We start from the raw sequence: 13,289 nt of genomic DNA on the forward strand, positions 1-13,289 counted from the left end.
GCTGCTCTCAGCCGGTTCATATCACGCCTTGGTGAAAAGGGAGTCCCATTCTTTAAATTGCTCAAAGCCTCCAAGCGTTTCTCTTGGTCGGAGGAAGCCGACACAGCCTTTGAGCAGCTCAAGATGTTCCTAACAAAGCCTCCAATTATGACGGCACCTAAGGCTGGTGAAACCCTTTTGATTTACATCGCCGCTACTTCTCGCGTCGTTAGCACTGCTATCATCGTCGAACGCGAGGAAGTCGGACACGCCTACATGGTGCAACGCCCGATTTACTTCATTAGTGAAGTTTTGAACAAGTCCAAGACTCGTTACCCTCAGGTCCAGAAGCTGTTATACGCCATCCTGGTCACATCGCGCAAGCTCCACCATTATTTCGAGTACTACAAGATCGCCGTGGTCACCGAGTTTCCCTTGGGGGACATTCTCCGTAACAAGGAAGCCAATGGTCGCATCATCAAGTGGGAAGTTGAACTTGGCCCTTACTCCATAGAATTCAAGGGTAGGCCAACTATTAAGTCGTAGGCATTGGTTGACTTCGTCGCCGAGTGGACCGAGATCCAAGAGCCCATCTCTGATGCTTGCCCTGAGCACTAGATGATGTATTTCGATGGCGCTCTTAATATCAACGGCGCTGGTGCTAGTGTTTTGTTCCTTACTCTGACTAAGGATAAGCTTCAATACGTCCTCCGACTACATTTTCCAGCATCCAATAACACCGCTGAATACGAAGCATGTCTCCATGGACTTCGTATAGCTATCGAGCTCGATGTCAAATGTCTCATTATGTATGGAGACTCCGCGCTAGTCATCAATCAAGTCAACAAAGATTGGTCCTGTTCTAGCAACAAGATGGATGCATACTGCACCGAGATCCAAAAACTTGAAGGAAAATTCTACGGTATCGAGTACCACCACGTGGTACGTGATGAAAATCAGCTCGCCGACCACCTATCCAAGATAGGCTCTTCATGTGCTATGATCCCACCAAGGGTTTTCATTCAAGACCTCTTTACGCCATCTATCAAGGAGGAAAAGGAAGTTCAAGACGTTCCCCCCGCCGGGCGACTGGTGCTGGCAGTACCCCCATCGGTTGACGATTGGAGGGAACAGTTCATCAAGTACCTTACCAGCGCCGATGTGCCTACCGACAAGTCTAAAACTGAGCAACTTATCCACCACAGCAAGCTGTATGTACTGGTAGATGGAATGCTGATGAGAAAGAGCGCCAAGGAAGGGATACTACAAAAATGCATTACCCAAGCAGAGGGAGTGAAACTACTTCTTGAAATTCACTCTGGTTCCTATGGAAATCATGCGGCCTCCAAAACACTGGTCAGCAAGACTTTCTGAGCTGGTTTTTATTGGCCCACGGCCATCTCCAACGCAGAAGACCTCGTACAACATTGTGAAGGGTGTCAATTTTTCGCCAAGCAAATACACGTGCCAGCACAGGAACTTCAGACCATCCCAGCCTCCTGGCCTTTCGCATGCTAGGGACTAGACATGATTGGACCTTTCAAGCCTGCACCAGGTGGTTTTTGGTATGTCTATGTCACCATCGATAAGTTCTCCAAGTGGATCGAGTACAAGCCACTTGTTTCGGCTACAGCAAAGAAAGTAGTTGACCTCTTCGAGGATATCATCCATAGATTTGGTCTGCCGAACACCATTATCACCGACCTCGGCACTACTTTCACCGGTCACCACTTTTGGGATTTCTGTGAGGATCGATGCATCTCCGTCAAATATGTCTCCGTCGCCTATCCTAGAGCCAACGGCCAGGTTGAGCGGGTGAACGGCATGATCCTCGACGCCCTTAAAAAGAGATTATATCAGAAAGAAGAGAAGCATCCCGGCAGATGGATCAAAGAACTTCTAGCCATGGTCTAGGGACTGCGTACTCAAGCTAGTCGCAACACTGGTGTGTCTCCGTATTTTCTAGTCTATGGATCAGAAGCCATGCTTCCTGTGGACATTGCCTTCCGAGCACCCAGGGTTGAGCAATACAACAAAGAGTGAGCCGTAGCTGCTCAGACAGAAGACGTCGATAGAGCCAAAGAAGAACGCCTGATCACTTGTCTCCACATGGCCAAGTACCTAGAAGGTCTGTGTTGATATTACAATCACAACATCAAAGGTCATTCGTTTGTGGTTGGTGACCTCGTTCTACGTTGAAAATAGAAAACCGATGGAATGCACAAGCTCTCCTCCCCCTGGGAGGGGCCTTACGAGGTCAAGGCGGTTACCCGACTAGGGTCTTACCAGTTGTGTGACATGGAGGGAGTTGACATCCCCAACTCATGGCACATCGATCACCTTATACGTTTCTACCCCTGAAACACTCCAGATATGTATATTTTACTCCATATTGAATAAAGTGTTTTTTGCCATAATTTGACTCCATTACTTTTCCACTCCAGTTTAGTCTCCATTTATGACTACTAGCTCCAAGTTACTCCGGCACGAACCCCATTAAGTATACGTGATCTCCATACACATATCGCCTAGTTTCTCCATATTTGAATATCTCTACGATATTTCGTCCATCGCCGAGTAGTCGGCATTTCACTTTATGCTCCTTGGAGAAAACCCTGTCCTCGATCTCTCCCTACACATGCTATGAGCTCTAGAGCTCTGTGTTATGGGTGGTCGGCTGCGGTTCTTTGGTCATGTCTGTTTCTCCTACACGTGCACGGGCTCCGCGCTCGACGTTATGGGCTATGGGCTAGCCAAGGCCAGGAGTGTATTAGCGAAACAACTGCTTGGACACCACTTATACTACGTATATCTCCAAGATTTTGTTGCCAACCACCAAGCAGCATATCCCTTTCTGTGTACTTTGGAAAAGACCAAGTCTTTGATCCCTCTACGCGTGCTACGAGCTTTGCGCTCTACGACGTGGGGGGTCAGCCGCGGTTCCTCGGTCACACCTGTTCTTCCTACACGTGCACGGGCTCCACGCCCAACGTTATGGAATATGGGCTAGCTGAGGCCAAGTATGCAGTTTTGAATTAGCTGCTCGGATGTTACTTATACCATGTATAAAACGCGTTATGGTTAACTACACATTTTTTTACCACCACCGATAACAAGTCGCATATGCGCACATACGATGTCTACTTTCGACATGTATATAACTAATATAAATGTTTTCTCCGACCATGGTATATTTAATTCTTTGTTCAGGATATTACATACAGGTCTATCTGTATTGGCTATGGGGTTTGGCCATTATTGCTCATCTCGCCAAACAGGTCGATGTCTCTAGCTAGTTTTTTTGCCGCATCCTCCACCACATCGCTCAACTGCTCTTCCTCCGTCATGCTTGTCCCTCTGGCAAATCTGGCACCTATTGCTTCAAGGTTGATCGCTGGATAATGGGATCAAACCACCGACAATACATGGGTCGCGACGGAGACTGTGGCATCGTGATTGAAGCTTTTAAAGTTTGACCATGCCGCCTTACACCTGTCAATGATGGCGTTCAAATGTGGTGGCCGGTCATCGGGTACTACCTCCATATCTATATAGTTTAGCACTAGATTCACTCCCACCACCACGGCATCGAATTTGCCTCTTTGGATCTGAAGCTCGAGCTCCAACGTGTCGAATTGTCCTTTAGTTCTCTGGCGATATTCTGCAAACACCAAAGGGAATCATTACATGGAATCAACCCTCCCATAATAATTCCGACCATGATAAGTTTACCTTTCAGCTCTTTGGCCAGCTTCTCTGATCGCCCTAGCTCCTCCTTTTTCTCTGCTCGGAGCTGATTGACTTTTTGACATAACTATTTGAGCTCAGTTTCTTGTTCTACAATCATAAAAGGCCGCGACAAGGTTAGGGTTGTTTGGCAATATATATCAACTACACTGATTGATGATACCTTTCTTTTGCTCGGTGACGCTATTCAGCTGCTCGGAGGCATTTCTTAGCTGCTCGGATGTGCGCCCTAGTTGTTCAGAGATGGTTTTCAACTGCTCAGAGAGGATGCCTTTTTGGTACTCTAGATCCTGCGCATTGGATTCGGCAAGACTACGTTCGCGCCGATACCTCTCGATGTTTTTCTCCATGAGTTTCACTGCCTCTTTTAGTTTTTCATTCTCCTCGGCAAGAGGCTCCATCCTTCGAATAAGATGTTGCTGATGTTCGGCAGTCCGCGCAATGCTCTACACAAACATCAAAGATTATAGGGGACCACATCCCTCAAAGCTGAAGATAGACAGTGCTGACATGATGCTAACCTCAATTTGGTTCATGGTAGTGGTAAGGACGGACCGCAGTCTCTTCACCTCTCAGGGGGTGTCTTCCTCCTCCACGACCACTACTTTAGCCCTACGTCTGTGGAAGATTCGAACAGCCTGAGGTTGCGTTTCCTCACGATGGATTTCTTCGACTTTGTCTTCTTCCTCCTCGAGGGGCTGCTCTCCTTGGGGATTCGATGGTTGTACCGAGCAGCCGACCACTCCATCTATAGATTTTGGGTGGGTCGGTCGTTCTTCTAACACTGTTGGCTCCTGTACTGTGGGTCTTGGTATTTCTCTGGCAGCATCCGTCCTTACACTCGACGACTGGACAGTATTTGCAGTTTCTCTGATGTTTTCGATGTTCGCCTATTGTTGCCGCCGATTGGTCGTCACCGCTTACTTCGCCACCAGTGGTGGTCGGATCTCCCTCGCGGTACCAAGCACTCAAAGAATGTAGAATGGAGTCTGTCTGCTCTATCTCAGTTCCATGGCTAACACTCGGTTGCTCACCAATTTGACTGGGGGAATTCAAATCTTCAGCTCTTCTCGTCCTGCATTATATTTGATCATCAAATCGCTAGAAGATAAGGATACGACAACACAGTAACTCCAAGGCAAGGGAACTTATGTGTCAGCTTGCCAATATACTTTTCTAAATCGACGCTGTCTACCCGAACATCTAGGTGCGCCCCTAGGGTCGACTCCCACACCCTAGGGTGGAGGTCCCCCGGTCTCTGCTGTTGGCCTCTCCTCCACCCATGGTTCCGAGCTTCCCTTCTCTTGGGGCTTGGGGACTCCCTTTGCCTATTGCTCGGGGACTCCTTTCGCCTGCTACTCAGGTATTGATTCCATTCCTTTTGATTGTGTCTCCGCGCGCATATAGCGCGGAGGCGCTCTAGTGCTCGGTGGAGGAGCTACTGGAGCATCGTCATCGTCTGACCACTTAGACATCGCCGCACTCTATGTTCGAGTGGTTTGGTCATCACCAAGTGATATGCTGCCTAGTTTGTGGGGGGCAACGTCCGCCGTTCTCCTCCTTTTCTAGGCAGGCTCATCAACCGCCGCCCTTTTTCCCCTGACTTTCTTGGTTATGGGGGGGCTATTGGTCTTACTAGCTTTCGCACTTTCGGACTCCAACGAGACACTGGTGGCATCCTCCTCAAGATGTGTTGTTGGTCGGGCGTCCACTGCCCTCGGCCAATCGCTCCTGGGCATGTCCGAGAAGTACACCGCTCGTTCCTACGAATGGATCTTTCCACAAGTCAATCAATTCACTACTCGGCAACACAACAGGTTGAACTGAACAAGGGACAAACAATCAAGGTTTTTACCTGAGGAGGGGGATTCAAATAGTTGAAGGCTCTGGTTTGCCTTGATACACTGAAAGTGGCGCTTGGAGCGAACAGCTCTGTTGCTCACCTTATTACTTCATTTTTCGTTAGCCTCTCCACCCTCTCCCAGGTACCATCCGTGTCCCCTTTGAAGTCAAAGCCTGCGTGGGCCCTTTCTTTGCAGGGCTGCATGCGGCGTACTATGAAACTCGCCACCACTAGTTCACCATTCATCTCCACGCCCTTTATTAGGTTGAGGAGTTCCTTCACCTGCTCCATGTCAGCAATGCTTGGTTTCTCTGACCAGCTCTTCTAGTTCTCCGGAACATGGTCCATGTCACAGCGGATGGTGGGATGACTCTGCTTCATGTAGAACCACCTGGCATTCCATCCCTTTAGCGAGGTATTCAATGGTACAGTGAGATACTCACCTGCCATTCTATCACGAAGTTGGAGATAAACACCGCCGACCACCTTGGAACCACCACCTCCTTTTTTCTTCAGCCAGAATAGATGATGGAATAGGTTGAAGTGGGGAAGAATTTTGAGATATGCCTCATAGAAATGGATAAAGATTGAGATGTGAAGGATGGTGTTTGGATGAGGTTGCACACACTAACTCTCCAGAAATCCAACAAATCCCTCAAGAAAGGGTGAACAGGAAATCCTAACCTGCGCCAAAAATAATCCTCAAAGACAGCTACTTCGTCTGTATGTGGCATTGGGTATGCCTCACCGCTGACTAGACGCCACCCAACGGTGACACGGTCAGAGAGGACGCCCGCCTCCACCATCTTCTTTATGCCACCTCCCCCATGTTTGACGCCACCCACTCGTTGTCACGGCGGGTTCCTACGGTCGCCTTCTTCGGATTTCCAGCTCCTTTCTTTGGTGCCATCTCTCAGATCTAGTTTGGGATTGGTGGCGGAAGCGTGAGAGAATGTAAATCTAAATGTGTGAGGGATGACGAGGAAGATGAAATGACAGAGTGGCAAAGGTGGGAACGTGAGGTGCGGTGACACAAGTTATAAAGCACTTCCCCCACCTTTCGCATTCTAGGGTTTTTGGGAAACCACCCCATAATTGACGCCTCTTCAGATTCTTCAACACAGCATGGTGGGCTGTTACCTAGCCCTTTGCACAACTGCAACCCATTTTGCTCATTTGTCGTTGTGATTCGTAACTGCTCACCAAATGTTCACCGACTTCTCCGTCATCTGTTACAGCTCAGTAATTTCTACTGTACAGCTGCTACTCTAGAATTTTCTCCATGATTTGTTTTCTCCAAGATTTTCATCTGTGGCTCAGGGACTACGTTCCTTATCACATTATGCGAAATTTTTGTTTCATGGTTGTTTCTGACCCTGGCACCACATGACTACGTCACCTACTGTTAGGCTCGGGGACTAAGTGGGCACACTTCACCTTGCGGTGAATGTGCTTTCCTCGTTTCGGATTTATGTTCAGAGACTGGTTACATGCGCAGCTGGTTTTCTATTTTTTTCTTCAATTTTGGACCCTGGCACCATGAGACTACGTCACCTACTGTCAGGCTCAAGGACTAAGTGGGCACACTTCACCTCACGGTGAGTGTGTTTGCTTTTTTCTGGAATACTCCTTGCTTCCTGAAGTTGAAGAAGATTGTTTCCTATGCAAAAGGTCGTAGGTTCGGCCCCAACCTAAGTGGGCACACTTGGTCCACTGCGGGGTAAATTTTTTGATTTTGAACTTGAGCTCCTTACATCCTTATGGCAAGCCTTACTTGGGATGTGCTGCTCGGCAACAATTTGTAACTTTTTGGTGATGGTTTGCAACTGCTCGGCAAGGGTTCACAACTACTCGGCAACTCATCACGGTGGTCGGACCATGAGTTTGACTGCTCGGCTTTGTTTGCACCTACTTGGACAAGGTCAAGACGGCATTGCACAACGGATACAAGGTGCTCGGGGACTAGCTGTGGGGGGTACGACCCCGGATACCCATAGCCAACCACATGGGCTACGCTCCTAGGGGCAGCCCAGCCCATAAGACAAAGCTTTATGGGGCACGATGCTGCTCGGCGTGTCCTGCAAGACATCTGGAAGATATCCTAAAGATACTATGAGATCTGTTAGGATACGTATGATCCTATGATTCCTGTATTTTGTTATTACTTTTCGGTTATCTCCTAGATCTAACCGATTTGTAATACTACCCCCGGACTATATAAGGTGGGTAGGGGACCCCCTCAAAATACACGCAATATCATACGATAGCTAATACAAACCAACAGACCATAGGAGTAGGGTATTACATCGTGCTGACGACCTAAACCTGTCTAACTCTTGTGTCTCTGTTGCCTTCTTGTTCTTGGTCTCACACATCCCTCCGATCAATCTACCATCGTGGGGATCCCCCTCGGTGGACTGCCGAGCATATTTAGTCGACAGTGGAGGTCAAGGACAGAGTCCGTGACGTAGTCCGCCATCCTGACAAACTCATTGTTCACGGGAAGGGGATGCATGCGCCACGCCATGAGGCTGGATGAAAGCATCTAGGCCCATAGTTGGGTTTCGATGATTAAGGACAACACAAGATTACTATAACTAACGTGTGTTTTGTAGAGGCAATATAAGTTAGGTCATGGTAATGGTGATCTATTGGGCAACTATGGTTTTCATGCCCCTATCGATAGAATTTGTTTCGGTTTTCAAACGATGGACGACAAGGTTAAGGACAGACTAATTCTAAGTGTCAATTGGAGTTGAGGACACTTAGATTAGTGATAGGACTTTGTTTTTTTCCTTTGGCTATACTATAAAGGGGGGCATGGATGGGAAGCTTGACCTAGATGAGTCTAGTGAGAAGAATGTTGATGTGAACTAGGGTTCCCAATCTTTCGAAAGGTTCTAGTAACTATCAATTTGGTGGAGTCGTGTCACAAGTCGATCTGGCTTCTGAACAACATGTCCTAAACCCCGCAATTGTAGCACCATGTCTCCTTTGGTTATCAACCAGCGGTGCATGGTCGACCTTGCCAATAAGGCTAATCCTTGCTTATGAATCAAAGTGTTAGATATAAATATCAAGGTGTCCTACACATATGGGACGACTACCGCTAACCTTGACCCTACCAGGGGTTAAGAATAATAGGATGGCCCCGACCGACCCCTCAGGGTGTGGGACCCAGCACGCCTGACCTCAAGGGCATGGATCCCATCCCGTCTGACCCCGAGGACCCGGGCACCCGCCTCGACCAAAGGCACGGGTCCTGAGTTCGGTCGACCCTAGAGGTGCCGACTCTGTCCCGCCCAACCTTGAGGGCACAAGTCCCATCTCGCCCGACCTTGAGGGCTCGGGCCACGTCCTACCTCGACCGACCCCGAAGGCTCGGGCCCCGTCCACAAGAGCATGGGCTCTGCATCACCCGACCCCCAGGGTCGGATCGACCCCATGCGATAGATAAGACCCAAAAGATAGGATCTGTACCGCATTAAATGCCCAAGACACATGAATTTGACACACAGACTGGTTGGCACTGTGCCACCAGCCCTCTGCCATGCCTAGCCACCTCGAATGAAGGAAGTAGGTTCGAAATCGTGTCCTGATGCAAGGGGGCCCCGGTACGCTCCGATGTGATCGGAGACCTCTGGGAAACTGCGTCTCAAACCCACGTCCCCCAACAGTGTCAGGTGGATCGGTACTGTACAACTTGGTTCCCGAGCCGCCCCTGACACAAGATCGGCCCATCGACCAATCCATCAGACTAATGAGCCAACAAACTAGAGAACCACATCCCACACGAGACACTTGAACCTAGATCCCTTAGAGACTTGGGACCCGCTCCCTCTCTCGACCGTTTGTACCCCCTACTACAAACTTGGTGCCAATAACACGAGCAGCCATGAACTGGATATAGGGACATTCTGCCCAAACTAGTATACCCCCTCATGTCCTTTGAGCACAGCCATCCAAAACCTTGACGCGCAGATACACAAATTCACTAGTTAGCGAATCCGAACACTGATAGTTGGCACGCCAGGTAGGAGCTTTTTGCGCGTCACGACGATCCTAACAACCTGGCTTTCGGATGGCCAACCATCATAGCCACTTCACTCTAGACTCCCACATCCAGTTGGGGAGCCTAGACTTCCTTTGCATCGGGGTGGGCCACGACTAGGTCCTGCTCCCTCCCTCCACGCCGGTTGACCACATCGCTGGCACGGTGGAGGGGCGCACCACGCTCCACCCCACTAGGTCTGCCGACCCACCTTCTAACATCAACTTGGTCATCAAGTTGATGAGTGGCCTTCACCTGCAGGCCACCTCGGAGCTCCTTTAGGGCCCTAGGGTGGTCTCCGACTTTGACTCCAGCGAGTACGACAGCAGCTAGGATGACACTGACTTCTCTGGACTCATTGACCCAAAGGCTCTACGACATTTTCTCGGCAGCTACGACTACCTCCTCAACACCCCCCTAGGACCAAGGCCGTCCTGAGGGAACCACAGACGTCCTTCCTTCCCTGACATCACGATGCAGCTCGGAGAAGGAGAATCACTCTCTCAAAAGAACTCCCCTAGAGATGTCTTGACCACATACCCCTTCGGCCTCTGCAACTCTATGGAAGTCGTTAGCAGCTACATGGCACAATGGATGTGCCCATCCTACATGAATAATGAGTTTGTAGGGATGGCGGGCTATGCCTCGAAGTTGGTCTACGACCTCCTAGGGACGGGTTCCAAATCCCTCTCCACTTCCCGCTCTAGCGATGGGAGTCATCACCCTTCGCACGAGTGCTTCATGGCAGAAGTCAGCGACAGTCATGTCTCGAGCACTAGTGGTACGGAGGGTGACCTACGAGAAGTCCCCGCCCCTATCCTAGTAGATGGGATGGTGGTTCCACATCCATTGGCTCCAGTAGCCTCTGCCCTGCCCCTACACAAGAGACTATGGCTAGAGCAGCTGTAGGCCCGGCAGTGAGAGCTCAATGTGGCATGCCGTGAAGTGGAATGGGAACACTCCTGGCTCGAACATGAGATCAAGCACCACCACGATGAGCAAGGGCACGCACGGGCCATGGCCCTCGACATGCAGCGGCAGATCGTGGAGGACGATGATGGCCTCCCATGGTTCCCCCGAGCTAGCCAGAACATCACCATGGCAACCATCTTGCTATGTGGCCTCCCGGTGCCCGCTACCCCCAAAGAGCGCAAGACTCAGCGGGATATCCACGAGTTGCTCGAGCGCACGGCGGAGCAACAGGCGGAAAGCTCGCGGTCACGACGCCACGGGCTTGACGTCGGTTAGTGTACTTCCACCGGGCGTGACGCGGCTGACGCGTTCGTTCACCAGCCGTCGCAAGGCGCAAGGCCCGCCGACCTACCCTCGGTCCAGGAACACATCGGCTCCATCCGAGACGCCCACGTCATCCTGGACGCCCATAGGTATGAAAGGGAGGACAGGCGGCGGGGTGTCGACCATGGCTATCACCCTGCCGCGGTGGGTGCTACGACGCTAGTGAAGACCAGAGTCTGAACCCCCCTCCACCGGGGCCTCAGGCTTTTGGCTGGCACATACTCCATGCACCGTTCCCCCAGTGGTACCGTGCACCAAGCAAAGTCCTCAAGTACTCCGAGGAGTCAAACCCCAGCCTCTGGCTTGAGGACTACCGGCTTGCATGTCAAGCCGAGGGCGCGGACAATGATGACTTCATTATCCGCAACCTCCCTTTGTACTTGGCCGACTCGGCCCATACATGGCTAGAGCATCTCCCGCCCAACAGCATACAAAGCTAGGCGGACCTCCACAAAACCTTCATGGGGAACTTCCAGGGTGCCTACACGCGCCTAGGAAAACCCTAAGACCTCAAAAACTGCCACCAGAAAGCAAAAGAGTCCCTTTGGGACTACATCCGATGCTTCTTATGGCAGTGCAATGAGCTCCCTAACATCGCCGACGTCGACATCATTAGCGCATTCTTGTCTAGAACCTCAAATGAGTCCCTAGTCCACAAGCTGGGGTGGAAGAGCTTGTGGACCACCAAGGAGCTCCTCGACATCGCCACCAGTCACGCCTCTGGCGAGGACGTGGTGGGGGCTATCTTCAACCGCTCCAAGGGCAAGGCCAAGGAGGATGAGGGGGCCAGTGAAGGTACCTCCGACCCCTCTAGCAAGAAGAAGAAGAACAAGTGGCGACACGAGGGCTCGCTCATGGCCGCTGTCGAGCGAAAGGGCAAGAAGGCACCCACTGAGGGCACCCTCGACCACTTCGAGAAAATGCTCAAGGGGCAGTGCCCGAACCACGGCTACTCCATCAAGCACGCCCTCAAAGACTGCGGTCTCATGAGGAAGTTCTTGGTGAGGGGCTACAAGAAGGGAGAGCCGAAGAAGCCCGACCCCAGCGGTGACGACGCCGAGGGCAAAGACACGGTCTACCCAACCAAGACTACGTGTCTCTTGATCTTCGGTGGATCTAACTCCTATGCCTCAAGACGCTAGCAGAAGCTCAAGCGCCGTGAGGTCTACAACATCGAGCTGGCCATGCCCACCTTCCTCAAGTGGTTCGGCTCACCCATCATGTTTGACCGGACTGACCATCCAGAACATGTGTCGTGTCCAGACCAGTACCCACTGGTGGTCGACCCCATCGTCGACACAAAGCGGCTCTCCAAGGTGCTGATGAATGGAGGTAGTGGCCTTAATATCATCTACGCGGACACCCTCGATGCCATGGGCATCGGCCATTCACGCATCCGGCCGAATGGGGCACCCTTCCACAACATCATGCCTGGAAAGTAGGCCATGCCACTCGGGTAGATCGACCTACCTATCACTTTTGGGACTCCTTCCACCTTCAAGACGGAGACCCTCACCTTTGAGGTGGTCAGATTCCACGGAACCTACCACACCATGTTAGGGCACCCATGCTATGTGAAGTTCATGGCGGTACCCAACTACATGTACCTCAAGCTAAAGATGCCAGGGCTAAAGGGCATCATCACCGTTGGCACTTCCGTTCAGCGCGCTTACGAGTGCGAGGTGGAATGCTGTGAGTTCGCCTCAGTGGTCATTGCCTCTGAGGAGCTTCCGACCATCCACCAAGTGGATGACGAGGAGGTGCCTGACGTGAATAAAGCCTCTAGATTGTTCCAACTGACCGAGGACACCAAGGAAATCCTTCTCGACCCTAGCGGCTCGGAGGGGAAGACGGTGCGCATCGGCGCCACCCTCACCCTAAAATAGGAAAGCGCACTCGTTGACTTCCTCCGCATGAACAGAGATGTCTTCACGTGGAAACCCTCAGACATGCTAGGCATACCAAGGGAAGTCATCGAGCACGCCCTGTGGATCAGGCCAGGCTCCAAGCTGGTGAAGCAACGACTGCGCCACTTCGACGAGGAGAAGCGCAGGGCCATCGGCGAGGAGGTGATGAAACTTTTGGTGGCCGGGTTCATCAAGGAAGTGTACCACCCTGAGTGGTTGGCCAACCCTATTCTTGTAGGAAAAAAGAAAGGGAAATGGAGGATGTGTGTTGACTACACGAGTCTTAACAATGCGTGTCCTAAGGATCTGTTTCCTTTACCACGCATAGATCAAGTAGTCAACTCAATGTAAGGGTGTGAAACCCTATGCTTTCTTGACACGTATTCCAGCTACCACCAGATTGCGATGAAGGAGTTTGACCAGCTCGTGACCTCCTTCATCACTCCATTCGGATTGTATTGCTATG

General features: G+C 51.0%; 2 protein-coding genes across 2 annotated transcripts; both read left to right on the forward strand.

Moving 5' to 3' along the window:
• Window positions 1–852: 852 nt before the first annotated feature.
• Window positions 853–1,893, forward strand: LOC136464987 (uncharacterized). Its single transcript, XM_066463903.1, has 2 exons — window positions 853–1,335; window positions 1,498–1,893. Exons 1-2 carry the CDS (start codon window positions 853–855, stop codon window positions 1,891–1,893), a joined length of 879 nt encoding a protein of 292 aa, XP_066320000.1.
• A 10,606-nt stretch (window positions 1,894–12,499) lies between these two features.
• Window positions 12,500–12,802, forward strand: LOC136464988 (uncharacterized). The gene has a single exon (XM_066463904.1). The coding sequence runs from the start codon at window positions 12,500–12,502 to the stop codon at window positions 12,800–12,802; it is 303 nt and encodes a 100-aa protein (XP_066320001.1).
• Window positions 12,803–13,289: the final 487 nt, after the last annotated feature.

Source organism: Miscanthus floridulus, chromosome 7 (genome assembly GCF_019320115.1).
Source record: "Miscanthus floridulus cultivar M001 chromosome 7, ASM1932011v1, whole genome shotgun sequence".
NCBI classification, from domain to species: Eukaryota; Viridiplantae; Streptophyta; class Magnoliopsida; order Poales; family Poaceae; genus Miscanthus; species Miscanthus floridulus.